The sequence below is a fragment of the Chiloscyllium plagiosum genome, unplaced genomic scaffold (assembly GCF_037043375.1).
Source record: "Chiloscyllium plagiosum isolate Xiang-an unplaced genomic scaffold, Cpla_swu_hap1 HiC_scaffold_39, whole genome shotgun sequence".
NCBI lineage: Eukaryota > Metazoa > Chordata > Chondrichthyes > Orectolobiformes > Hemiscylliidae > Chiloscyllium > Chiloscyllium plagiosum.
Window position 1 is genome coordinate 39,164,935 of NW_028270177.1, and position 27,573 is coordinate 39,192,507.

Consider the following 27,573-nt stretch of genomic DNA (forward strand, 5'->3'; position numbering starts at 1 on the left):
GTAAGGTGGTGGGGTGGGACCCAGGGAGATAGTGAGGAAAGAGATCAGTCTGAGATTGGTACAGTTGGGACAAGGAGCAAGTCAATAGTCAGGACAGGTGGGAACAAAGCAGAGAACAAGGTAGGACTGATAAATTAAATTGCATTTATTTCAATGCAAGAGGCCTAACAGGGAAGGCGGATGAACTCAGGGTATGGTTAGGAACATGGGACTGGTATTTCATGGCAATTGCAGAGATGTGGTTCAGGGATGGACAGGACTGGCAGCTTAATGTTTCAGGATACAAATGTTATAGGAAGGATAGAAAGGGAGGCAACAGAAGAGGGGGAGTGCAGTTTTTGACATCACAGCAGTATTTTGGTAGGAAATTTCTGGGAATCTATCCAGGGAAGTTATTTGGGTGGAAGTGAGAAATAGGAAAGAGATGATCTTGTTTTTGGGATTGTACTATAGACTTTCCCAGTAGTCAGCGTGAAATTGAGAAGCAAATTTCAAAAGAGATCTCAGTTACCTGTAAGAATTCTTTGAGGAAGTAGCGAGCAGGTTAAACCAAGGAGAGGCAATGGATGTTTTCTGTCTGGATTTCAAGAAGGCCTTTGACAAGGTGCCACACAGGAGGCTACTGAGTAAGCCCATGGTGTTAGAGGCAAGGTGCTAGCATGGACAGAAGCTTGGCTGTCTGGCAGAAAGTAGAGAGTGGGGATTAAAAAATCCATGTTCCGCAAGGTTCAGTGTTGGGACCACAGCTTTTCACCCTATACATTAATAGTCCAGAAGAAGGAACTGAGGGCATTTCTGGCTAAGATTGCAGATGCTACAAAGATAGGTAGAGGGACAGGTAGCTTTGGGGAGTTGGCGAGGCTGCAGAAGGATTTGGAGGAGTTTGGAGAATGAGCAAAAAATGGCAGATGGTGTACAACGTGGGAAAGTGTGAGGTCATGTACTTTGGGAGGAAGAATAGAGGCATGGACTATTTTCTAAATGGGGAGAAAAATTCAGAAGTCTGAAGTGCAAAGAAACTAAAGAGATGCTGCCTGAACTGCTGTGCTCTTCCAGCACCACTAATCCAGAATCTGGTTTCCAGCATCTGCAGTCATTGTTTTTACCTAAAGAAACTAAAGAGTTCTAGTTCAGGATTCTCTCGAGGCAAACTTGCAGGTTGAATCCGTAGCTAAGAAGGCAAATGCAGTGTTGGCATTTATTTTGAGAGTACTTGAATATAAAAGCAGGGATGTATTTCTCAGGCTGTATAATGCTCTGGTCAGACCACATTTGGAGTATTGTGCACAGATTTGCGCCCCATACCTCAGGAAGGATGTACTGTCCCTGGCGCATGTTCAGAGGAGGTTCACGAGAATGGTCCCAGGAATGAAAAGCTTAACATATGAGGAACATTTGAGGACTCTGGGTTTTTACTCAGTGGAGTTTAGAACGATGAAGGGGATCTAATTGAAACTTACAGAATACTGAATGACCTGGACAGGGTAGAAGTTGGAAAGTTGTTTCCATTGGTAGGAGAGACTAGGACCTGAGTGCATAGCCTTAGAGTAAAGGGAAGACCTTTGTGGGCGGCACGGTGGCACAGTGGTTAGCACTGCTGCCTCACAGCGCCAGAGACCTGGGTTCAATTCCCGCCTCAGGCAACTGACTGTGTGGAATTTGCACATTCTCCCCGTGTCTGCGTCGGTTTCCTCTGGGTGCTCTGGTTTCCTCCCACAGTCCAAAAATGTGCAGGTCAGGTGAATTGGCCATGCTAAATCCATAGTGTTAGGTGAAGAGGTAAATGTAGGGGAATGGGTCTGGGTGGATTGCGTTTCGGCGGGTCGGTGTGGACTTGTTGGGCCGAAGGGCCTGTTTCCACACTAAGTAATCTAATCTAATCTTTTAGAATAGAGATAAGGGGAATTTGTTTCAGCCAGAGAGTGGTGAATCTGTGGAATTCATTGCCACTGAAGGCTATGGAGGCCAGGTCATTGAATATATTTAAGATCAAGATAGATAGGTTCTTGAGTATCAAGGGGATCAAGGGTTATGGGGAGGATGGGGTTGAGAAACTTATCAGCCATGATTGAATGGCGGAGCAGACTCAATGGGCTGAATGGTGTAATTTCTGCTCCTATGTCTTATGGTAATATAATAAGGGGTTATAGTAGGGGATTTTAACTTTCTAAAGATAAACTGGGATTGCAATAATGCAAAGGGTTTAGGTGAAGAGGAATTTGTGTGTGTACAAGAAAATTTTCTTGTACCTACTAGGGAAGATGCAAAGCTTGACTGATGCTTGAGAAATAAGGCAAGGCAAGTGACCAAGGTGTCAGTGGGAGAGCACTTTGGGGCCAGCAACCATAATTCTGTTCATTTGAAAGTAGTGATGGAAAAGGATAGATCGCATCTAAACGTTAAAGTTCTAAATTGGTGAAGGACCAATTTTGACATTATTTGGCAAGTACTTTCAAAAGCTGATTGGGGCAGATGTTCACAGGGAAAGGGATGGCTGGAAAATGGGAAGCCTTCAGAAGTGAGAGAATGAGGGTCCAGAAACAGTATATACCTGTTTGGGTGAAAGGCAAGGCTGCTAGGTATAGGGAATGCTGGATGATGCGAGAAATTGGGATTCTGATCAAGAAAAAGAAGGAAGCATATGTCAGATATAGACAGCAGAGATCAAGTGATTTTTTAGAAGAGTATAAATGCAGTAGGAGTATACTTAAGAGAAAAATCAGGAGGGCAAAAAGGGGACATGAGATAGCTTTGGCAAACAGGGCTAAGGAGAATCCCAAGGGATTTTATAAATATGTTAAGGACAAAAGGCAATTTGGGACAGAATAGGGCCCCTCAAAGATTAGCAAGGCATCCTATGTGTGGAACCACAGGAGATAGGGGAGATACCAAATGAGTATTTTGCATCAGTGTTTATTATGGAGAAGGATATGGGAGATACAGAATGTGGGGAAATAGATGGCGATATCTTGAAAAATTGTCCAGATTACAGAGGAGGAGATGCTGAATGTCTTAAAATGCATGAAGGTGGATAAATCCCCAGGACCTGAGGGGTGTACCCTGGAAATCTGTGGGAAGCCAGGGAAGAAATTGCTGTGCTCCTTGCTGAGATATTTGTGTCATCGATAATCACAGGTGAGGCGCTGGTAGACTGGAGGTAGGCTAACATGGTGCCACTATTTAAGAAAGGTGGTAAGGAAAGCCAGAAAACCATAGACCGATGAGCATGACATCAGTGGTGGGCAAGTGTTGGAGGAACTCCTGAGGGACAGGATTTATATGTGTTTGGAAAGGCAAGGACTGATTAGAGATAGTCAGCTTTGTGCTTGGAAAATTATGTCTCACTAACTTGATTGAGTTTTTGGAAGGCGTAACAAAGGAATTTGATGAGGGCAGAGCGGTGGACATGAGACCTTGGAGTCAAGAGTGTGTTGCTGAGAAAGCACAGCAGGTCAGGCAGCATCCGATGAATAGGAGAATCGATGTTTCGGCATAAGCACTTCATCAGGAATACCTAATAAAGGGCTTATATCCGAATCATCGATTCTGCTGTGGATGCTGCCCTACCCGCTGTGCTTTTCCAGCACCACACTCTTGACTCTGATCTCCAGCATCTGTAGTTCTCACTTTCTTCTATGCTACCTGGGAGTGCAGGTTCGTAGTTTCTTGAAAGTGGAGTTGCAGGTAGATAGGATAGTGAATAAGATGCTTAGTGTGCTTTCGTTTAATTTTCAGAGCATCAAATATAGATTTTGGGAGGTCATATTGTGGCTGTAGAGGATATTGGTTAGGCCACTTTTGGAATATTGTGTGAAATTCTGGTCTCCCTCCTATCCGAAGGATGTTGTGAAAGTTGAATGGGTTCAGAAAAGATTTACAAGATATTGCTAGGTTTGGAAGCTTTGTGCTGTAGCGAGAGGCTGAATAGGCTGGGGCTGTTTTCCCTGGAGTGTCGGAGGCTGAGGGGTGACCTTATAGAGATTTATAAAATCATGAGGGGCATGGATAGGGTAAATCAACAAGGTTTTTTCTCTGGGTTGGTGGAGTCCAGAACTAGAGGATGTAGGTTTAAGGCGAGAGGGGAAAGATTTAAAAGAGGCCTCGGGCAACTTTTTTTTATGCAAAGGGTGGTGCGTATATGGAATGAACTGCCAGAGGGAGTGGTGAAAGCTGGTACAATTAATCCATCTAAAAGACATCTGGACGGGTATATGAATATGAAGGGTTTAAAGGGCCAAGTGCTGGTAAATGAGACCAGATTAATTTATGATATCAGGTCGGCATGGATGAGTTGGACTGAGGGGTCTGTGTCCATGCTGTGTATCTCAGTGACTGTATGACTGATCTATCATATGTTTGTAGTTAGTTTCCGAAAATTATAATTTTAATCACTGCATAAATGGACATGGTATTTAATTCTAACAGTACTACAATGAAATAAGTGCAATCATACAGAAGTATTTAGGATGAGAGCCAGTATAGGTTAGTTCGTGAACAGAATTGTAAACAAGATTTGGTGTGGATATGTATGCGGATAGAAGAATATGTAGGAGCTCAGGTTAAGGGAGTGCAAGATGGGATGCTGACCTGGGGACTCTTAGAATAATCAAGTTTCATGTAGTGAAAGCATGGATGACGGTTTCAGCAGGTGAGCTGAAGCTTAACCTGAGATGGACAATGTCACCATTGTGGAGGTAAGGATGATTGAGACAATTATTTTGTCAGAGGCTTAGCTCAGGGAAAGAAAAGGTGGCAAATGTTCAAACTCACTGGGTCAGTGTTATACAATTGCATAGGAGAGGAACAGAGTCCTTGATTGGGAACAGAAATAATGGTTTCTGAATATTTAATTGGAGGAAGATCTGCTTATCTAGTGCTGGATGACAGGCAAGCAGCTTGATAAAATCGAGGCAAGGACTGAGATGAAAATGTTCTTGTACTGTCCAGTAACAGACAGAAAAAAGCCACTTTACTTGGAATAAACTTTGTGTTGGAAATAGGAACACCAAATTTCTTGGCACTCTTTATGTAAAAGTCTTTCACAGACTTGCCATGCTTCTGTTAAGTATTGCTTGTATTTTCTTGCAATTTATTTTCATTGCAAATTCTTGTGCTTGTGTAATAAAAACTGCCTGTGCAAATGTGTTCATTTGCGTAGCTAAACTCTCCACCAGCTAAGCATGATGTTATAGCACTTTAGTTTTACAGTTCTTAGCACCTCAGTCTGTGGTGCAGAGAAATTGCCTAAATCTGCTTCAGAGTTTTGATACTTAATGATATGAGTAATAATGCTATGACATTGTACTGTTTAATAAGAACAAAATGCATAACTTTAAAATGAGAACTGAGTTGCATCAGAAAGCTTTGACCTGTACTTTGTCTTGACTGAAGATCTGCAATAATATTATTAAAAATCATTTCCATCCTCTACATATTGGTCATGCTCTCATTGAACATTTAGTTCTGGTAAAATTTGGAATCAGAATTCTATGTCAAAATGGTTGCCACAATTTAAATTCCTACATTATAACAGTGTCTAAACTTTTCAAAATACTTCATTGCTTGTAAATCTTTTTGGATTGTCCTGAGGCTGCTCAAGAGGGTTGACACCATCCAGGACAAAGCGAGCCACTTGTTTGTCACCACGTCCTTCATCTTCAACATTCACTCCCTGCACCACTGTACCATCTGCAAATTGCAGTTCGACAAATTAGCAAGAGTCCTTATGCAGCACTTTCCAGTCTCATGACCTGTACTACCTAGAGGTCAAAGGTAGCAGATATATTGGAACATCACCATCTCCAAGTTCCCCTCCAAGTCTCCCATCACCCAGAACTGGAACAATATCGTTGTTCCTTCTTATCACTGAGTCAAAATCCTGGACTCCCTCCTAACAGCATTGTGTCTGCACCCACACCTAAGGACAGACACGTTTCAAGAAGATAGCTCCCCACCATCACCTTGAGGGCAATTGGGTGGGCAGTAAATGCTGACCTAGACAGCAACACCTTCATCTGTGAATAGATGATCAAAAACATATTCTGAGGAAATATTTCTTCATTTGAAATAAGATATACACAGAACAGAATGATTGTATATGATAATCAGAGGAGACAATGGCGAGTGTTGTATGTACATCTGCAAACCACCTCTGCAGATCATTGTCATAAATATTTAAGACTACCATGTAGTTGTAGCTTCAATGTAGGGAGTGCAGTGGCCAACTTAAATATAGAAATATCTTACAAGCAGCATAATGATAATGACCTGTACTACATAGAAGTTTATTATCATTATTTATTTTAAGAGTATTGGTTGAGAAATATTTTTAGTTTCATGATTCCCCTGTTCCTTGTCAATAGTGCTGTGTTGTCTTTTGTATCCATTTGAGAGGGCATTTCCGGCCTCAGAATAAAGGACCAAACATTGTGGGGCTGGTATTTACATAATGCCCTCATTGTTGAAGGGTATTATTTGCGGTTGTGTAAGATATACCTATGTTTTATCAACAATTTACATTTTTATTTGAAATGTTTATTTATTAATTTGTGTTGATTGTGAGTGATGTTAAAGTAAATGCTACAGAAGGTGGAAACTTATTGCAATTTCTACATTTCAGTGACTTAGTAAATCTGATTATAGTTGGTTTACGGTTCTCCAACAGGGATTGTAATACAATTCCATCTTTCTGTTTAAAAGCTGTGTTATATCTTTTTTTTAGAATAAATAAAGTGATAAAAATACAACATTAGCGGGTACTAAACAAGACTTGAAATAGAAAGTTAGGATATGTTTGGGTATAATCTGTCACTGCAAAGTTGTTGTTTTGCATTTTGTTTCAGCTTTTACTGTACAATGATGAACTTACCATTATTTATCTTTTAAACAGGAGGGCTTGATCTGATCCTGATGCCTGGCCTGGGATTTGACAAATTTGGGAACAGATTGGGCAGAGGGAAGGGTTATTATGATACTTACCTGGAACGTTGCTGGCAGCACCCAAAGGGCAGACCCTACACCATTGCCCTGGCCTTCAAGGAGCAGATCTGTGACCATGTCCCAGTGGTTGAAACTGATAAGCAAATTGATGAGGTATTGTATGACTCCTCATAGTTGTGTTCATAAAAAGTGCAGAGGAGCGGAGCTGGCATTCATTCTAAATATCACACAGCAATTGATCATGTAAAAGAAGAGAATCAGTATCATCTGCATATGAAGAGTAAAATGATTTATATTTTAAAAGACTGATTTTTTTCTGATAATTATTTGTAGCAAATATTAATGATGAGTAAAACTGATGAACGCTTTGTTTCAGAAAGCAGTCAAAAGCAGTGATAATGTCTCTACTTTTATCCAACTGTAATCCATTTTTAATTAATTTTGTGATTTAATAAAAACGTTTGCTTCTTGTATGTGGGCACATGCCATACTGTGTTTGAACTGGTCTAATTATTTTTTGTTTCTGGAGGAATTGAGCGGAAAACATCTCAGTAACTCTAGCACCAATCTGCAATATTTTTGTCACTTGCCTGCTCATCTTCAACACTTTGTTCCACATCCTCCTCCATCTTATTTTGGCAAATGAGTCATTGATTGATAGATCGTGACCAAAACTGAGCTGGGTCTAATGGAATTAAAATAAAGCAAAAAATTTGAAACAAAAATGGATATTGCTGGAGGAACTCAGCAGATCTGGCAACATTTGCAGAGAGAAAGCAAAGTTAATGTTTCAAATCTATCATACACTCTGGTTTTATGCCAATCAATGATTGTTTTATTGTGATCATTACTGCAACTAGCTTTCAATGCATTATTTTTCTCTTCAAATAGATTGATTTAAATTCCACTAGTTGCAATGGAGTGATTTGAATGTTGAACCTTAGAGCATTAGGCTTGGTCTCTGAATTACTGGTCTAATGACGTTAACACTATGCTGACATCTTCCTAGACTGGAATGTTGATGCACAAAATATTGAAGGTGGCAGGACAAATTGATAAAGCAGTTAAAATAACATTAGAAATTTTAGATTTGATAAAGCATAGAGGTTAGGATGTGTCTCTATAAAAGATTGATATCATATCCTCTTCTGGGCACACATGAAAACATGCAAATAGGCTTGTGAGAAAAGGACCAACTTCAGGAATAATTAATCTAGCTTTAAAGAGATGGTGCTCTCACCTTTTAGTGATTGGAACAAGGTTGGTCAGGTGGATTGCATTGAGTATGAATTCCCTGATTGCGGCTGTTAACTTAGGCCAATTAGGGAGTCCTAAGTAAACAGAGTCATACAGTCATAGAAATGTACAGCACGGAAACGGACCCTTTGGACCAACCTGTCCATGCCGACCAGATATCCCAACCCAATCTAATCCCATCTGCCAGCACCTGGCCCATATCCCTCTAAACCCTTCCTTTTCATATACCTATCCAGATACCCTTTAAATGTTGCAATTGTACGAGGCTCCACCACTTCCTCTGGCAGCTCATTCCATACACTTACCACCCTCTGTGTGAAAAAGTTGCCCCGAAGGTCTCTCTTATATCTTTCTCCTCTCACTCTAAACCTATACTTTCTAGTTCTGGACTCCCCCACCTCAGGGAAAAAACTTTGTCTATTTACCCTATCCATGCTCCTCATGATTTTATAAACCTCTATAAGGTCACCCCTCAGCCTCTGATGCTCCAGGAAAAATATCCCTAGCCTGTTTAGCCTCTCCCTATAGCTCAAATCCTCCAATCCTGGCAACATCCTTGTAAATCTTTTCTGAACCCTTTCAAATTTTACAACATCTTTCTGATAGGAAAGAGACCAGAATTGTGTGCAATATTCCAACAGTGGCCTAACCAATGTCCTGTACAGCCACAACATACCGCCCAACTCCTGTACTTAATACTCTGACCAATAAAAGATAGCATACCAAACGCTTTCTTCACTATCCTATCTACCTGCGACTCCACTTTCAAGGAGCTATGAACCTGCACTCCAAGGTCTCTTTATTCAGCAACACTGCCTCGGAACTTACTATTAAATGTGTAAGTTCTGCTCAGACTTACTTTCCCAAAATGCAGCACCTCTCATTTATCTGAATTAAACTACATCTACCACACCACCCAGGTTGACAGGGTTGTTAAGAAGGCAGACAGTGTTTTAGCTTTTATTAATAGAGGGATCAAGTTCCGGAACCAGGAGGTTATGCTGCAGCTGTACAAAACTCTGGTGCAGCTGCACTTTGGAGTATTGTGTACAGTTCTGGTCATTGCATTATAAGAAGGATGTGGAAACTTTGGAAAGGGTGCAGAGGAGATTTACTAGGATGTTGCCTGGTATGCAGGGAAGGTCTTACGAGGAAAGGCTGAGGGACTTGAGGCTGTTTTCGTTAGAGAGAAGAAGGTTGAGAGGTGACTTAATAGAGGCATATAAGATAATCAGAGGGTTAGATAGGGTGGACAGGGAGAGCCTTTTTCCAAGTATGGTGACGGCGAGCACGAGGTGGCATAGCTTTAAATTGAGGGGTGACAGATATAGGACAGATGTCAGAGGTAGTTTCTTTACTCAGACAATAGTAAGGATATGGAATACTTTGCCTGCAATGGTAGTAGATTCGCCAACTTTAAGTACATTTAAGTTGTCATTGGACAAGATTGGTATGACAGGTCGGCGCAACATCGAGGGCTGAAGGGTCTGTACTGCACTGTAATGTTCTATGTTCTCAGTGCATTGGCCCATCTGATCAAGATTGTTGTAATCTGAGATTAGATTACATTACAGTGTGGAAACAGGCCCTTCGGCCCAACAAGTCCACACCGACCCGCCGAAGCGTAACCCACCCATACCCCTACATTTACCCCTTACCTAACACTACAGGCAATTTAGCATGGCCAATTCACCTAACCTGCACATCTTTGGACTGTGGGAGGAAACCAGAGCACCCAGAGGAAACCCACGCAGACACGGGGAGAACGTGCAAACTCCACACAGTCAGTCGGCTGAGGCGGGAATTGAACCCGGGTCTCAGGCGCTGTGAGGCAGCAGTGCTAACCACTGTGCCACCGTGCCGCCCACTAAGGTAACCTTCTTTACTGTCCACTACACCTCTAATATTGGTGTCATCTGCAAACCTCCTAATTTTGCCTCTTATGCTCACATCCAAATCATTTATATAAATGATGAAAAGGAGTGGATCCAGTATCGATCCTTGTGGCACTCCACTGGTCACAGGCCTCCAGTCTGAAAAACAACCTTCCATCACCAACCTCTGTCTTCTACCTTTGAGCCTGTTGTATATCCAAATGGCTAGTTCTCCCTATATTCCATGAGATCTAAACTTGCTAACCAGTCTCCCATGGGGAATCTTGTCAAACACTTACTGAAGTCTATATAGATCACATCTACCGCTCTGCTCTCGTCAGTCCTCTTTGTTACATTTTCAAAAAACTCAATCAAGTTCGTAAGACACGATTTCTCACACATAAAGCCATGTTGACTGTCCTTAATCAGTCCTTGCCTTTCCAAATACATGTACATCCTGTCCCTCAGGATTCCCTCCAACAACTTGCCCACCACCAACATCAGGCTCACTGGTTTATTGTACACTGGCTTGTCCTTACCACCTTTCTTAAACAGTGACACTATGTTAGCCAACCTCCAGTCTTCTGACACCTCACCTGTGACTATCGATGATACAACTGTCTCAGTAAGAGGCCCAGCAATCTCTTCCCTAGCTTCCCACTGAGTTCTGGGATGCACCTGATCAGGTCCTGGGGATTTATCCATTTTTATGCGTCTCCAGACATCCAGCACTTGCTCCTCCGTAATATGGACATTTTTCAAGATGTCACCATCTATTTCCCTACATTCTATACCTTCCATGTTCTTTTCCACAGTAAATACTGATGTAAGATACTTGTTTAGCATCTTCCCCCATCTCCTGCGGCTTCACACAAAGGCTGCCTTGCTGATCTTTGAGGGGCCCTATTCTATCCCTAGTTACCCTTTTGTCCTTAATGTATTTGTAAAAACTCTTTGGATTCTCCTTAACTCTGTTGCCAAAGGTATCTCATGTCCCCTTTATGCCCTCCTGATTTCTCTCTTAAGTATTGTCATGGAAATTAAATCGACTTGACTCAATAATTAGAAAGAGCAAAGCAAGAGTCTTTATTAAAAATCTTGCAAGATTGACTCATTACACCAAGTCAGATGCCTTAATGCAATGAGTACCGAAAAATTACACAGATGCCTGCCTCATAGCGTTCCTTATCACGCTCTCAAGGGCAGAGACTGGGGAAACTCAAGTTGTTATCCTCTCATCCCCTGGTCCTAGACATAACAGTTATTCAGCTTTCACTGAGTTCGACTATCACAAGGTCAAGTTGAATGTTTATAGAATTCAAACAGAGATAAGCTAACTGCAAACCTTCATCAAAGCATCGTTTACAAAGCTCAGCACAGCATTGATTTAAACAAAACATTCTCTTTAAATTTCACAGTAAATGGATAATTAATTTCCCAGTAAATGGATAATTTTCCATTACAGTATACTCCTACTGCCTTTATACTCTTCTAAGGATTCACTCGAACTATCCTGTCTCTACCTGACATATGCTTCATTCTTTTTCTTTTTTTTTTGTAAATATATTTATGAACAAATTTTTTTAACTTTACAAACATATAAAATTATTGAAAAATACATTCAATAATAAATATCCGTACAATATAAAGAAAAAACCCACAAATTACAATACAACTACTGTCTACTAACTACTAATCTACCCTATAATACAAAACAAACTCTCACCCTGTGCAAAGCAACACCAGTAAATAAATAAATTACTAATAGATCAAAACAAGAAGGAAGAAAAGCAAAGAAAACCCAAAAAACGACACAGAATGCAGAACAGCTATGCTCGGCACAAAGCTCCCAAACAAAGGAACGGGAGCATTGTATATATACCCGTATTAACTCAGGAGACGCCCTCCAAGGCCCAGGGCTCAACAAACCTAACCATCCTGGTTAAACAAACGCCCTAGTTACGATAACTGACAAATTTATATCCAAATAACTGAAGTCGGGCTGCCATGTCTTATAAAAATTGTCTGTTGTGTGGTGCACTATGTTTGTAAAAAAAGTCCAAGGGAGTGTGCTCCATAATTAATTTCTGCCATCCCAGCAAGCCCAACAGGTTCTCAGACACCCAGTTCATTAGAATATTCTTCTGTGCACTGTATGCAAGAATCGTTTCTTCTCATGTCCTTCTAAAGATAGTAAATTCGGTGGACCTAAGAGGAGAGATATCGGGTCCAATTTGTCTTCAGTCCTCAATACCCTCTCTATCTCTCCTGCCAAAGCGCTCCAATAAACACGGAGCCTGTGGCATATCCAGAAGCAATGGGTAAGAGTACCTTCACTTATTTTACATTTGGGGCAGACTGAAGTTGCCCCATTTTTAAACTTCACCAGATGGTCCCATGCCAGATGAACGCTGTGCAGAACTTTTAACTGTGTAGCCCATGTTGTATTACAGATTGAGATCTTTCGAGCATTCTCCCAGGTTTCCGAAGAGATTTCCTCTCCGAGCTCTTGTTCCCACTCCTCACATAACCGGTTAATATCCTGTCAGGCCCTGCCATCCAGCAGGCGATAGAGGGCACTAACTGAAAGGGTGCTTGTGGAACGTCGCAACAGCCTCTCTGTATTGGGCTTAGAGGGCTAAGTAAGAAGCGTAGTCTTCTTCTGGATGAAATTCCTAACCTGAAAAAAAAACCGAAAACATCTCTGCTGGGCAACCCGTATTTGCGGCTCAGTTGCTCAAAAAACATCATAACCTCCCCCTAAACAAGTCTCCCAAACTAGAAACTCCTCTCGCTGCCCATAGATTGAACCCTGAGTCCATCATCCCTGGTTCGGAACCCTGGCATGCCAACTATAGGCAATAGTGGCAAAGTCTTGGAGAAGCAACCCTCACTCTGACGCATCGCCCTCCGTGCCTTGACTGTACTAATGCCAATAGGGTTCCAGCAGTTGTCCATAACTGTCCTCATCTTTTCCATGAACAACAGGTTAATAAGAGGGCACTTTGCTTGGGAGGCCTCAATATCCAGCCATATTGAGTTCAGATTGTTACCTACCCAATCGCAGACAAAGGACAGCAGGGAACTCAACTGATACCTCCTGATGTCTGGGAAATCAACTCCTCCCCCCTCCTATAAGTTTGAGGAGGGGCTGCCCATGATGCCAGAAAAAAGAACCAAACCACCCCATAAGCTTCCGCAGCGTTGACCTGGGAAACATTATAGGCAGCATACGCGTGGGATAAAGCAAACAAGGAAGAACATTCACCTTAACGAGAGATATTCGGCCCAGCCATGAAATTAGAAGAGCCTCCCATCTCTGGAGGTCTCACCTAATATTGTCGAGCAAGTGAGCAAAGTTAGTCTGAAATAACAGATCAAACTTGGGGGTAATAAAAATGCCTAGGTATTGGAACCTTGCCCGTGATCACTTAAAAGGGAACTTAGGGCCACCTTCACTTCTGGCACATCCTTGATGTTCCCCAAAAGCATAGCCCCAGTTTTGCAAAGTTAATCTTATATCCTGAAATAGCTCCAAATGAATCGATACATTGTATCAAATGGGGTACGGAGGTTTGGTTTGCTAAAAACAGAATGGGGTTTGCTAAAAACAGAAGGACATCATCCGCTTACAGTATAATCTTGTGTGCCCTCGATCCCACTTCCGGAGCGGTTATGTGGACGTTCTGACAAATGGCCTCTACCAGCGGCTCTATCACCAATGTAAACAACAACAGTGAGAGAAGGCAGCCTTGCCGACTACCCCTACCAATCCTAAAATTCCCAAACTTCACCCCGTTGGTGATGACTGCGGCTAGAGGGTGGCGATATAAAACCTCCACCCACCGAGCAAAGACCCCACCCAACCCAAACTGTTCTAAAACGTAAAAAAGATACGGCCATTCCGTATCTTAGACAGTATCTTAGACAGAATCTTGAAATCTGAATTTAATAGAGAGATGGGCCTGTATGAGGCACAATCCTCAGGAACCTTCCCCTTCTCAAGAATTAAGGAAATATTAACTTCTCTCAAAGATGGTGGTAGGCATTCATGCATATCGGAGTAATTGTACATCTCCAGCATCGGCCCTTACAGAATCCCTATAAACTCCTTCTAAAACTCACCCGGGAGATCATCAGGGCCAGATGCTTTCCCACTCTGAAGTTGCCTAGCTGCCTCCTGTATTCCCTGAACTGTCAAGGGGTCATTAAGGAGAGAGGCCTGTTCCAAGGTTACCCCTGGGAGGTGCAGGTTCTTGAAAAAGTTCTCCATTTTAGCCCTCCTGTCCTCGCAACCTTCAGTCCGATACAATTCAGAGTAAAAACTCCGAAAAGCCTCATTAATGTTTCTGATGCTGTCTCTGATTGCAGTACTGGATTGGGGAGCACGCATTTTCTTAGGTATGCTAAATACTTCCGTGGCCTATCCCCACATTCAAACACCATACTCAAACTTGCAAAAGCAAGTTCTTTTTTTGCATTTTGTGTCACAGCCTGGAGGGCCGTGATCTCCTGTAGCTTAGTCACCGAAGGCCGCACAAAATATGCCACCTCGGTAGCTTTCAACCGCGTCTCAAGTAGATGCTGCGTCTCAAGTAGACCTTAGCAGTCTCCCATAGCATAGATGGACTACTAGCCGTGCCTGAGTTGATAGTCAAGAATTCCTGAAACTCCTTCAAAATGTGTTCCACAAATTTGGAATCCTGAAGGAGAAAAGGGTTCAACGCCAGTGCCGCAAACCGAGCCCCTCACTCTTGGCCTTAACTTCCAAATATACTGCCATGTGATCAGAGATAGCTATATTCCCAATTTTACAGCCCATAATCGAATCCAGAAGAGCCGAGGCAGCCAGAAAGAGATCAATCCTCATGTGACATTTATGTGGGTTCAGAAAAAAGGTGAAGCCCCTGCTGGTAGGGTGAAGACATCTCCAAATATCCACCAACCTCAACTCTTGCAAAAGTCAGCTACCTGCTTGGCCTGCGAAGAAATAGTTGGGGGCCCACAAGGCATTCTGTCCACTGTCGGATCCAAAAGACAATTAAAATCCCCCCCTATAATAATGTGCCGTGTTCCAAAGGCACTCAGCTTAGAGAAAGCACTAATCAAAAATTCGAGGGGATGTGCCGGAGGACAGTAGGCATTTAAAATACCATATTCCTCCCCATGTATCAGGGTTTTATGTATCAATCCTCATGTGACATTTATGTGTGTTCAGAAAAAAGGTGAAGCCCCTGCTGGTAGGGTGAAGACATCTTCAAATATCCACCAACCTCAACTCTTGCAAAAGTCAGCTACCTGCTTGGCCTGCGAAGAAATAGTTGGGGGCCCCCCAAGGCATTCTGTCCACTGTCGGATCCAAAAGACAATTAAAATCCCCCCCTATAATAATGTGCCGTGTTCCAAAGGCACTCAGCTTAGAGAAAGCACTAATCAAAAATTCGAGGGGATGTGCCGGAGGACAGTAGGCATTTAAAATACCATATTCCTCCCCATGTATCAGGGTTTTATGTATCAAAAACTGTCCTTGCTCATCTTTCACCTGCTCTAATAATGTGAATGGAAGATTTTTCTGGATAAGTACTCCCCTATTTTTAGTAGTAAAGGATGAAAAGAATGCTCGGTTATAAGCCCCTTGTTGTAACTTCAGGTGTTCCCCACCATCAAGATGGGTTTCCTGCAACAAAGCGATATCAACCCTTTCCCTCTTAAGGCTAGAAAGTACTTTTCTCCTTTTAACAGGCGAATGACTTCCCTTGATGTTCCAGGTATGCCATTTAATAAGACACTTAGCCATATTCCCTTTCAGAGACCCTTGGGCCTCTGGGAGGGACCCCTGCTTACAAAGTGCTGAGCACAAACAAATAAAGACTCACAGAGTCGAATAATTATGTATACAAAAACTACTCTATCATAACTACAAACAACTATTACTACCAAAAAACTACAAAGAAAACCAACTATAAAACCTTGAATGGAAGACTCTTCCCCCTGTCCATAGGGGCCACTCACCCTGCCTATCCCCTCCTTCACAGCTCCTTCAAACCTGGACTGTGCCCCAGCCTTAGGCCAGAAAAAAAAACAAGGAGATGATCCTTAAATCAACAGAAAAAGACAAAGTCAGGGTGAGCACTCCTCCCATCCCTAGCTTCATGTCAACCCTACTTGTGACTAAAAGAGAAACAGAACAAACAAAAAAAGGGAGACAACAAAGATTAAAAAAAAGGAACAACTTATTCCAAACATTTTCCCCCTTTCAAAAAAAGAAATTATTAGAGAGAAAGAAAGGAATAAAAAAAGGAAGGGAAAATATAGGGAAAGAAGGGAGAGAGAACAAACATTAACTGTATTCCTCAGGCCAGTCTGTCTATTTTAAAGCGTCTACAAAGTTTTTAGCTTTATCTGCTGAATCAAATATATAAACTGAGTCCTCGTGGCTGAAACGGAGCACTGTGGGGTATCTCATGGAGTACCGAATGCCCAAGTTCCTCTGCTTCTTTTTAACTTAATCGAAGGACTTCCTCTTTCGAATTAAAGCTGCTGAGAAATCCTGGAATAACATGATTTTTGACCCCTTGTACAGCAGTGCCTGCGGATCATTTCCCAGTAATCTAGAAGCTCTATTACTTTTTGCTTGTCCTTATATGAGTGGAAGTGCACTAGGACTGGGCAGAGGGGCTGCACTAGCCCTGACCTGTGCACTGTAACCCAATAAGCCCTTTCAATCTACAGCCTGCTGGACTCAATATGAAGGCCCAAAAACTTCGGCAGCCAGCTTTCAAAGAAGCTGACTGGCTGCTCACCTTCCTCACCTTCAAAGAGCCCGACAATTCGGAGATTTCGAAAATTGAGGTCATCGATATGGTCTCGCAAGGCCTGCACTTCTTGCACCAGCACCTGGATCCGACTGGATGAGGACTCAATTGCAACTTCCGAAGCCTTAGTTCGACCCTCCACCTCCACCAGCCTCTCCCTGAGGCTCTGGATCTCCTGCTCATGCTTCTGAGCCTGAATGGAATAGGTTGGACCTGGGCACGAATCTCCCCACGGATCTCCTCAATTGCAGCCCTAACTTTCAAGGTAAGTCTCTCCATCACTGCAACCAATTCCTGTGAGTCCATCAGGTCCCCAGGGTGGGTGGGGGGTGTGGTCAGGAGAGGCTGCTCCTGCTGCAGTCTCTGGTATGTCTGGTGCTACAGGGGAGTGTGCTCCCTGCTGCTGTTTCCTTGCTCCTTTTCCCTTTGGCATCCTTCCCACTCCCAAATATTAACAAATATGTGTTCTGTAAGGTTTTAAACTAATACTTTCACCAGATAAGTTGGCCAGGGATGGCAAAAAAATACACCAGTATGCCTTGGCTGTTAGGCAGGGCTGTCCACAGCAGTTCTACAGAATCGCCGCCATCTTGCCGAGTCCTCTTTCTTTTTCTTAACTAAACCCTCAATTTCTTTCGTTAGCCAGCTTTCCCTATACCTAACCAGCCTTTCCTTTCACCCTAACATGAATATACTTTCTCTGGACTCCTGTTATCTCATTTCTGAAGGCTTCCCATTTTCCACCAGTCCCTTTATCTGAGAACATCTGCACCCAATCAGCTTTCGAAAGTTCTTACCTAATACCGTCAAAATTGGCCTTTCTCCAATTTAGAACTTCAACTTTTAGATCTGGTCTATCCTTTTCTATCACTATTTTAAAACAAATAGAATTATGGTCGCTGGCCCCAAAGTGCTCCTCCACTGAAACCTCAGTCACCTGTCCTGCCTTATTTCCCAAGAGTACATCAAAGTTTGCACCTTCTCTAGTAGGTACATCCATATACTGAGTCAGAAAGTTTTCTTGTACACACTTAACAAATTCCTCTCCATCTAAACCCTTAACACTATGGCAGTCCCAGTCTATGTTTGGAAAGTTAAAATCCTCTACCATAACCACCCTATTATTCTTACAGATAACTGAAATTTCCTTATAAATTTGTTTCTCAATTTCCCTCTGACCATTAGGGGGTCTATAATACAATCCCAATAAGGTGATCATCCCTTTCTTATTTCTCACTTCCACCAAATAACTTCCCTGGATGTATTTCCAGGAATATCCTCTCTCAGTACAGCTGTAATGCTATCCCTTATCAACAATACCACTCGTCCACCTCTCTTGCCTCCTTTTCTGTCCTTCCTGTAGCATTTGTATCCTGGAACATTAAGCTACCAGTCCTGTCCATTCCTGAGCCATGTTTCTGTAATTGTTATGATATCTCAGTCAAATGTTCCTAACTATGCCCTGAGTTCATCTGCCTTCCCTGTTGGGCCTTTTGCATTGAAATAAATGCAGTTTAATTTCTCAGTCCTACCTTGTTCTTTGCTTTGTTCTTGCCTGCCCTGACTGTTTGACTCACCTTTGTTCTCAACTGTACCAGTCTCAGATTGATCTCTTTCCTCACTATCTCCCTGGGACCCACTCCCCCACCTTACTAGTTTAAATCCTCCTGAGCAGCTCTAGCAAATCTCCCTGCCAGTATATTAGTGCCCTTCCAATTTAGGTGCAATCTGTCCTTCTTGTACAGGTCACTTCTACTCCAAATGATCCAAAAATGTGAATCCTTCTCCCATACACCAGCTCCTCAGCCATGCATTCATCTGCTTTATCCTCCTATTCCTGCCCTCACTAGCTCGTAGCACTGGGAGTAATCCAGATATTATTATTCTTGAGGAACTCCTTTTTAAATTCCTGCCTAACTCTCTGTAATCTCCCTTCAGAATCTCAACCTTTTCCCTTCCTACGTCATTGTTTCCAATTTTGAACAATGACCTCCTACTGGCCCCTCTCCCTCTTGAGAACATTCTGCACCCTCTCTCAGACATCTTTGATCCTCGCACCAGGGAAGCAACACACCATTCTGCTTTTTCGCTACTGGCCACAGAAACGTCTGTCTGTACCTCGGACTAAGGAATACCCTAACACAATCGATCGCTTGGAACCTGACATACCTCTCATTATATTAGAGTCAGTCTCAATACCAGAAATTTGGCTGTTCATGCTACATTACCCTGAGAATCCATCACCCCCTACATTTTCCAAAACAGCACACTTGTTTGAAATGGGCATAGCCACAGAAGACTCCTGCACTACCTGCTTACCTCTCTTACCTTTCCTGGGGTTAACCCAGCTATGAGACTGTATCTGAGCCTTTCCCTTTTCTATAACTGCCATTCATCACATCCCCTTGCTCTTGTAAATTCCTCATTGTCTCTAACTGCCTCTACAATCAATCCATTCGATCTGATAGGATTCGCAACCAATGGCATTTATTGCAGATGTAATCCTCAATAAACTCCCCCTAAACTCCTACATCTGACAAGAAGTGCATATCACTCTACTTAGGGCCATCTTTCAGTCTACAGACCCAAAAAATAGCACTGTCTTATTCCTTTGCAAAACACTGCTCCAGGTTAAATTAATACTTGTGGTTTATATTTTAAGTTTAATCAAGAGACATAGCAGATTCCAGGATTCAGATGTTTCAGTAAGAACAGAGAAGATGGTAAAAGAGGGGGTGGTGTGGCATTGTTGATCAGGGACAATATTACAATTGTAGAAAGGATGTTTGGGGACTCGTTAACTGAGGTAGTATGGGTTGAGGTTAGAAACAGGAAAGGAGAAGTCACCATGCTGGGAGTTTTCTGGGAATAGTCCCAGAGATGTAGAGGAAAGGATAGCAAAGATGATTCTCGATAGGAGTGAGAGAGGCATGGTAGTTGTCATGGGGGACTTCAACTATCCAAATATTGACTGGGATCACTACAGTGGGTCAGTGGGTACTATAGATGGGTCAGTTTTTGTCTAGTGTGTGCAGGAGGGCTTCCTGACACAGTATGTCGACAGGCCTACAAGGGGTGAAGCCATTTTAGATTTAGTACTGGGTAACGAGCCTGGCCAGGTGTTAGATTTGGAAGTAGGTGAGCACTTTGGAGACAGCGATCACAATTCTGTCAAGTTTACTTTAGTGATGGAAAGGGATAGGTGTATTCCACCGAGCAAGAGTTACAGCTGGGGGAAGGGAAATTTCATTGCAATTAGGAAAGATTTAGGAAGCGTAGAATGGGGAAGGAAACTGCAGGGGATGAGCACATTGAAAATGTGGAGCTTATCCAAGGAAAAGCTCCTGTGTGTCCTAGATAAGTATGTACCTGTCAGGCAGGGAGGAAGATATAGAACGCGTGAGCCGTGGTTTACTAAGGAAGTGAAATCTCTGGTCAAGAAGAAGAATAAGGCTTATGTTAGGACAAAATGTGAAAACTCAGTTAGGGCACTTGAGGGTTACAAGGAAGTCAGGAAAGACCTAAAAAGAGAGCTCAGAAGAGCCAGGAGGAGACATGAGAAGTTGTTGGCAGATAGGATTAACCCTAAGGCTTTCCATAGGTATGACAGGAATAAAAGAATGATGAAAGTTAAATTAGGGCCAATCAAGGATAATAGTGATAAGTTGTGTGTGGAGTCAGACGAGATAGGGGAAGCACTAAATAAATACTTTTCGACAGTGTTCACTATAGAAAATGAAAATGTTGGCGAGGAAGATACAGAGATACTTGCATCTAGACTAGAAGAGATTGAGGTTCACAAGGAAGAGGTATTAGAAATACTCGAGAGAAAGTGAGGGCTGCAGATGCTGGAGATCAGAGCTGAAAATGTGTTGCTGGAAAAGCGCAGCAGGTCAGGCAGCATCCAAGGAACAGGAGAATCGACGTTTCGGGCATAAGCCCTTCTTCAGGAATGAGGAAAGTGTGTCCAGCAGGCTAAGATAAAAGGTAGGGAGGAGGGACTTGGGGGAGGGGCTTTGGAAATGCGATAGGTGGAGGGAGGTCAAGGTGAGGGTGATAGGCTGGAGTGGGGTGGGGCGGAGAGGGCAGGAAGATGATTGCAGGTTAGGAAGGCGGTGCTGAGTTCGAGGGATTTGACTGAGACAAGGTGGGGGGAGGGGAAATGAGGAAACTGGAGAAATCTGAGTTCATCCCTTGTGGTTGGAGGGTTCCCAGGCAGAAGATGAGGCGCTCTTCCTCCAACCGTCGTGTTGCCATGGTCTGGAGATGAAGGAGTCCAAGGACCTGCATGTCCTTGGTGGAGTGGGAGGAGGAGTTAAAGTGTTGGGCTACGGGGTGGTTGGGTTGGTTGGTCCGGGTGTCCCAGAGGTGTTCTCTGAAACGTTCCGCAAGTAGGCGGCCTGTCTCCCCAATATAGAGGAGGCCACATCGGGTGCAGCGGATGCAATAGATGATGTGTGTGGAGGTGCAGGTGAATTTGTGGCGGATATGGAAGGATCCCTTGGGGCCTTGGAGGGAAGTAAGGGGGGAGGTGTGGGCGCAAGTTTTGCATTTCTTGCGGTTGCAGGGGAAGGTGCCGGGAGTGGAGGTTGGGTTGGTGGGGGATGTGGACCTGACGAGGGAGTCACGGAGGGAGTGGTCTTTTCGGAACGCTGATAGGGGAGGGGAGGGAAATATATCACTGGTGGTGGGGTCCGTTTGGAGGTGGCGGAAATGGCGGCGGATGATACGTTGTACATGGAGGTTGGTGGGGTGGTAGGTGAGGACCAGTGGGGTTCTGTCCTGGTGGCGGTTGGAGGGGCGGGGCTCAAGGGCGGAGAAGCGGGAAATGGAAGAGATGCGGTGGAGGGCATCGTCGACTACGTCTGGCGGGAAATTGCAGTTCCAAAAACCGTTCCAAAACCATACAACCCAGATGGCCTCCTTCTTCAAGGACCGCAATTTCCCGCCAGATGTAGTCGACGATGCCCTCCACCGCATCTCTTCCACTTCCCGCTTCTCCGCCCTTGAGCCCCGCCCCTCCAACCGCCACCAGGACAGAACCCCACTGGTCCTCACCTACCACCCTACCAACTTCCATGTACAACATATCATCCGCCCCCCATTTCCGCCACCTCCAAACGGACCCCACCACCCGTGATATATTTCCCTCCCCTCCCCTATCAGCGTTCCGAAAAGACCACTCCCTCCGTGACTCCCTCGTCAGGTCCACACCCCCCACCAACCCAACCTCCACTCCCGGCACCTTCCCCTGCAACCGCAAGAAATGCAAAACTTGCGCCCACACCTCCCCCCTTACTTCCCTCCAAGGCCCCAAGGGACACTTCCATATCCGCCACAAATTCACCTGCACCTCCACACACATCATCTATTGCATCCGCTGCACCCGATGTGGCCTCCTCTATATTGGGGAGACAGGCCGCCTACTTGCGGAACGTTTCAGAGAACACCTCTGGGACACCCGGACCAACCAACCCAACCACCCCGTAGCCCAACACTTTAACTCCCCCTCCCACTCCACCAAAGACATGCAGGTCTTTGGACTCCTCCATCGCCAGACCATGGCAACACGACGGTTGGAGAAAGAGCGCCTCATCTTCTGCCTGGGAACCCTCCAACCACAAGGGATGAACTCAGATTTCTCCAGTTTCCTCATTTCCCCTCCCCCCACCTTGTCTCAGTCAAACCCCTCGAACTCAGTACCGCCTTCCTAACCTGCAATCATCTTCCTGCCCTCTCCGCCCCCACCCCACTCCGGCCTATCACCCTCACCTTGACCTCCCTCCACCTATCGCATTTCCAAAGCCCCTCCCCCAAGTCCCTCCTCCCTACCTTTTATCTTAGCCTGCTGGACACACTTTCCTCATTCCTGAAGAAGGGCTTATGCCCGAAACGTCGATTCTCCTGTTCCTTGGATGCTGCCTGACCTGCTGCGCTTTTTCAGCAACACATTTTCAGTATTAGAAATACTGCAGAGTGTGAAAATAGACAAGTCCCCTGGGCCGGATGGGATCTATCTTAGGATCCTCTGGGAAGCAAGGAAAGAGCTTGCCGAGCCTTTGGCATTGATCTTCAAATCATCATTGTCTACAGGAATAGTGCCTGAGGACTGGAGGATAGCAAACGTGGTTCCCTTGTTCAAAAAGGGTAGTAGCGACAACCCTGGTAATTACAGACCAGTGAGTCTCATTTCAGTTGTTTGTAAAGTGTTGGAAAAGGTTATAAGAGATAGGATTTATAACCATCTAGAAAAGAATAATTTGATCAGGGACATTCAGCACGGTTTTGTGAAGGGTAGGTTGTGCCTAACGAATCTTATTGAGTTTTTTGACAAAGTGACCAAACAGGTAGATGAGGTAAACCAATTGACGTGGTGTATATGGATTTCAGCAAGGCTTTCGACAAGGTTCCCCACAATATACAAAATGTGGAGGAATGGGATTGTGGGAGACGTAGCAGTTTGGATCAGTAATTGGCTTGCTGAAAGAAAACAGAGAGTTGTAGTTGATGGAACATGTTCATCTTGGTGTCCAGTTACTAGCGGCGTACCACAAGGGTCGGTGTTGGGTCCACTGCTGTTCGTCATTTTTTTAAATGACCTGGATGAGGGTTTAGAAGGGTGGGTTAGTAAATTTGCGGATGACACTAAGGTTGGTGGAGTTGTGGATAGTGACAAAGGATGTAGCAGGTTGCAGAGAGACATAGATAGGATGCAGAGCTGGGTGAGAGGTGGCAAATGGAGTTTAATGTGGACAAGTGTGAGGTGATTCACTTTGGATGGAATAATCGGAATGCAAAGTACTGGGCTAATGGTAAGATTCTTGGGAGTGCAGATGAGCAGAGAGATCTCGATGTCCATGTACACAGATCCCTGAAAGTTGCCACCCAGATTGACACAGTTATTAAGAAGGCATACAGTTATTAATAGAGGGATTGAGTTCCGGAACCAGGAGGTTATGCTGCAACTGTACAAAGCTCTGGTACGGCCACACTTGGAGTATTGTGTACAGTTCTGGTCACCGCATTATAAGAAGGATGTGGAAGCTTTGGAAAGGGTGCAGAGGAGATTTACTAGGATGTTGCCTGGTATGGAAGGAATGTCTTACGAGGAAAGGCCGAGGGCCTTGAGGCTGTTCTCATTAGAGAGAAGAAGGTTGAGAGGTGACTTAATAGAGACATACAAGATAATCAGAGGGTTAGATAGGGTGGACAGGGAGAGCCTTTTTCCAAGTATGGGGATGACAAACACGAGGGGTCACAACTTTAAAGTGAGGGGAGATAGGTATAAGACAGATGTCAGAGGTAGTTTCTTTACTCAGAGAGTAGTAAGGATATGGAATGCTTTGCCTGCAATGGTAGTAGATTCGCCAAGTTTAAGTGTATTTAAGTCGTCATTGGACAGGCATATGGACGTACATGGAATAGTGTAGGTGGGAAGGGCTTCAGATTAGTATGACAAGGCGGCGCAACATCAAGGGCTGAAGGGCCTGTACTGCGCTGTAATGTTCTATGTTCTATAGCTCAATAAAACATATAATCCAGAAAGAACTCACTCTTCTCACTACTGCAAACTTATTTTAAGCCCATGTTTAAAAGTTTCTGTGCTGTGACCTCTCCCAAACAGGTTCCTCCAAGATCAGTTGTGAATTTCACTGTTTCTTTAATTTTCCCAGACACACTCCGATGTCCAGTGATACATAAATTCAACAGCAAAGGCAGTAACTGCAAAGGTTCACTGCTTTGTCAGTTAGCAATGTGGGTTTCTTTCTCTCTGTCTCTCCTGCACTCACCTCACCATGTGCTTCCTTTGTCTGTTCTTCTCCCTTTTAAAAATGCAGTTGTTTTGACTTTTTTTTCTCCAAAATTCCAAAACAATGCAACAGCGTATAAAACAGTAATTGCTGCTTTTGGAATTCGAGGAAATCACTTCCAACATCTAAAATACCTCAAAACAGGAGCAGCTGTTACAGCCAGAAATTTTTCCCGTCCTCCATCTTGGATTACCCAGAAGTCAGGAGGCTGGAAGAACAGAGCAAGCCAGGCAGTATCAGAAGGTGGAGAAGTTCGGTGTTTTGGGTGTAACCTTTCTTCAGGATGCTGCCTGGTTTGCTGTGTTTTTCCAGCCTCCTGCTTGTCTACTTTATATTCCAGAATCTGCAGTTTCTTTTGTCTCTAATCAGGGAGTCCTGGCTGACAGATGTAAACAACAGACTAACTGGAACTATCATTCATTGCAGATTGCATTAACTCGCTAAGTAATCACTGAGGTGCGCCAGAATTTAATTGTCTGATGAGGGAAATTTGCATGTTGCCAAGACCTTGGCTCCTGATTATGTGAAAGCATTGATTTTGATTTCTTTGACTGTGGCACTTGTTATGTGCAGTGTAAACTTTTAAGTAAACTGCTAAATTTGCTGTGCAATGACCTCCATCAAGTTGGATGTTTTGTGGCTGAATGTTAATCAGATAGATTAGAGGGTAAGCATTTCAGGCCCTGTGCCTTTTACTTGGGAAGCTTGGATCGTTGAAGACTGGGCCCAATATGTGTAAAGAATGCTTCATTTTTTCTGGGAGAATGAAAAGTAATGAGGAATGTTTATGCCTGTCTGTGGACTCGCAGCACCTTCAGCTGTTGGAGCCGAATTTCCCCTGAGGCACCAGATACTAAGGTCTTTCGAGAGTTGACAGATTTAGTTAAGGAATATCAATCCCAGGACTCCTCTAATTCTGAGATGCTGTTGGGTTTATGCAGTAGTTTGAGATTGGGGAATCCATATCGGAGTTTTTGATTAGGTTAAAATGACTGGCTAAGGCATGTGATTTTCGGTTAACCCTGAACAAGGTGCTGAGATGGTATGTGGGATTAGATTAGATTAGATTAGATTAGATTAGATTAGATTAGATTAGATTTGATTCTCTATAGTAAGGAAACAAGCCATTTGGTCCAACAAGTCCACACCGACCCTCTGAAGAGTGACCCACCCCGACCTAATGTACCTAACACTATGAGCAATTTAGCATGACCAATTCACCTGACCTGCACATCTTTGGATTGTGGGAGGAATTGCGGGTCTTGTCTGACTTTACATTCCTAACCCTTATAAATGCTTCTTTTTTTCCTTTTGACTCGATTCACAACCTCCCTCGTTGTTCAAGGGTCCTTTACCTTGCCACCCTTTTCTTTCTGCCTGATTGGAACCTGTTGCTCTTGAACTCTTCCAAACAGGTCTTTAAACAGTTCCCACATGTCAAATGTTGATTTGCCTGATAACAGCATCTCCCAATTAAAACTCCTTAGGTCCTGCCTAATACTGATGTAATTTGCCCACCCCCAGTTTTGTACCTTCCTGCAAGGTCCTGACTTATCCTTGCTCATAACACCTTAAGTTTTAAGTTAGCTGTGATCACTGTTTCCAAAATGCTCTCCCACTGAAAGATCAGTCACCTGGCTAGACCTTTTAGGTAATAAAAGGTCCAGTATGGCCCCCTCCTCCAGTTCAACCATCTACATATGTTTCAAGAAACCCTCTTGGATGCACTTAGCAAATTCCACCCCATCTAAGTCTCTTCTGTAAGGGAGTCCCAGTCAATACTGAGGAAGTTACCCATCATGACAACTCTGGTTTTACTGCACCTTTCCATAATCTGCCTACATATTTGTTCTTTAATGTCTCACTGGCTACTGGAGTGGGGGGCTATAGTATAGTCCTATCTGAGTGTTTGCACCCATCTTATTTTTGAGCTCTACCCATATTGCCTCAGTGAATGAGCCCTCTAGCATGTTGTCTCTGAGTGCAGGTGGAACATTCTCCCTGATTAGTAATGCAACTCCTCCACCTCTTCCATCTTCTTCTCTATCTGTTTTACAATAATGAAACTCCAGAATGTTGAGCAGCCAGTCCTATCCCTCTCTCAACCAAGTCTCTCTAACGGCCACAACATCACAGTTCCATGTACTGATCCAGGCTCTAAGCTCATCTCACTTACCTATAATACCCCTTGCAATGAAATAGCCCATCAGTCTCATCGTGGTCATTTTCCTGCCTCTGTCTGTCCTTTCTTTCTGATTTACTGGTCTTAACATTGACCTTCTCGTCAACCCTCCTCTTGCTGACTTGCTAATCTGGTCCTCAGCCCCCTGCCACTCTAGTTTATACCCTCCCGAGTAGCACTAATGAACCTATGAGGATATTGGTCCCCCTCTAGTTTAGATGCAACACATCCCTCTTGTAAGGGTCACCTCAGCTGCAGAAGAAGCGCAATGATCCAAGAACTTGAAACACTACCTCGTGCAGCAGCTCCTTAGCCACATATTTATATCATAGAATTATAGAATGTCTACAGTGTGGAAACAGGACATTTGGCCAACAAGTCCACGATGACCCTTTGAAGTGTCACCCACCCAGCTGCATTCTCCTACCCTACATTTACCCCTAGCTAATGCACCTAACCTATACATCCCTGAAAACTGTGGGCAATTTAGCATGGTCAATGCACTTAACCTGCACATCTTTGGGATTGTGGGAGGAAACCAGATCACCCAGAGGAAGTCCACACAGACATGGGGAGAATGTGCAAACTCCACACAGACAGTCGCCCAAGGCTGGAATCAAATCTGGGTCCCTGGTGCTGTGAGGCAGCAGTGCTAACCACTGAGCTACCGTGCCATGATCCGTCCTATCTTTCTA

At 43.8% G+C, this 27,573-nt stretch overlaps 1 protein-coding gene across 1 annotated transcript in view; it reads left to right on the forward strand.

The window, feature by feature from the left end:
• The window catches only part of mthfs (5,10-methenyltetrahydrofolate synthetase (5-formyltetrahydrofolate cyclo-ligase)), a 61,624-nt gene extending 54,197 nt beyond the window's left edge, over positions 1-7,427 (forward strand). The window contains exon 3 of the mRNA XM_043677637.2: positions 6,890-7,427. Coding sequence (XP_043533572.1) covers positions 6,890-7,113 — 224 coding nt within the window. The 3' untranslated portion in view covers positions 7,114-7,427. The remainder of the gene's footprint in view (positions 1-6,889) is intronic.
• The last annotated feature ends 20,146 nt before the right edge of the window (positions 7,428-27,573 follow it).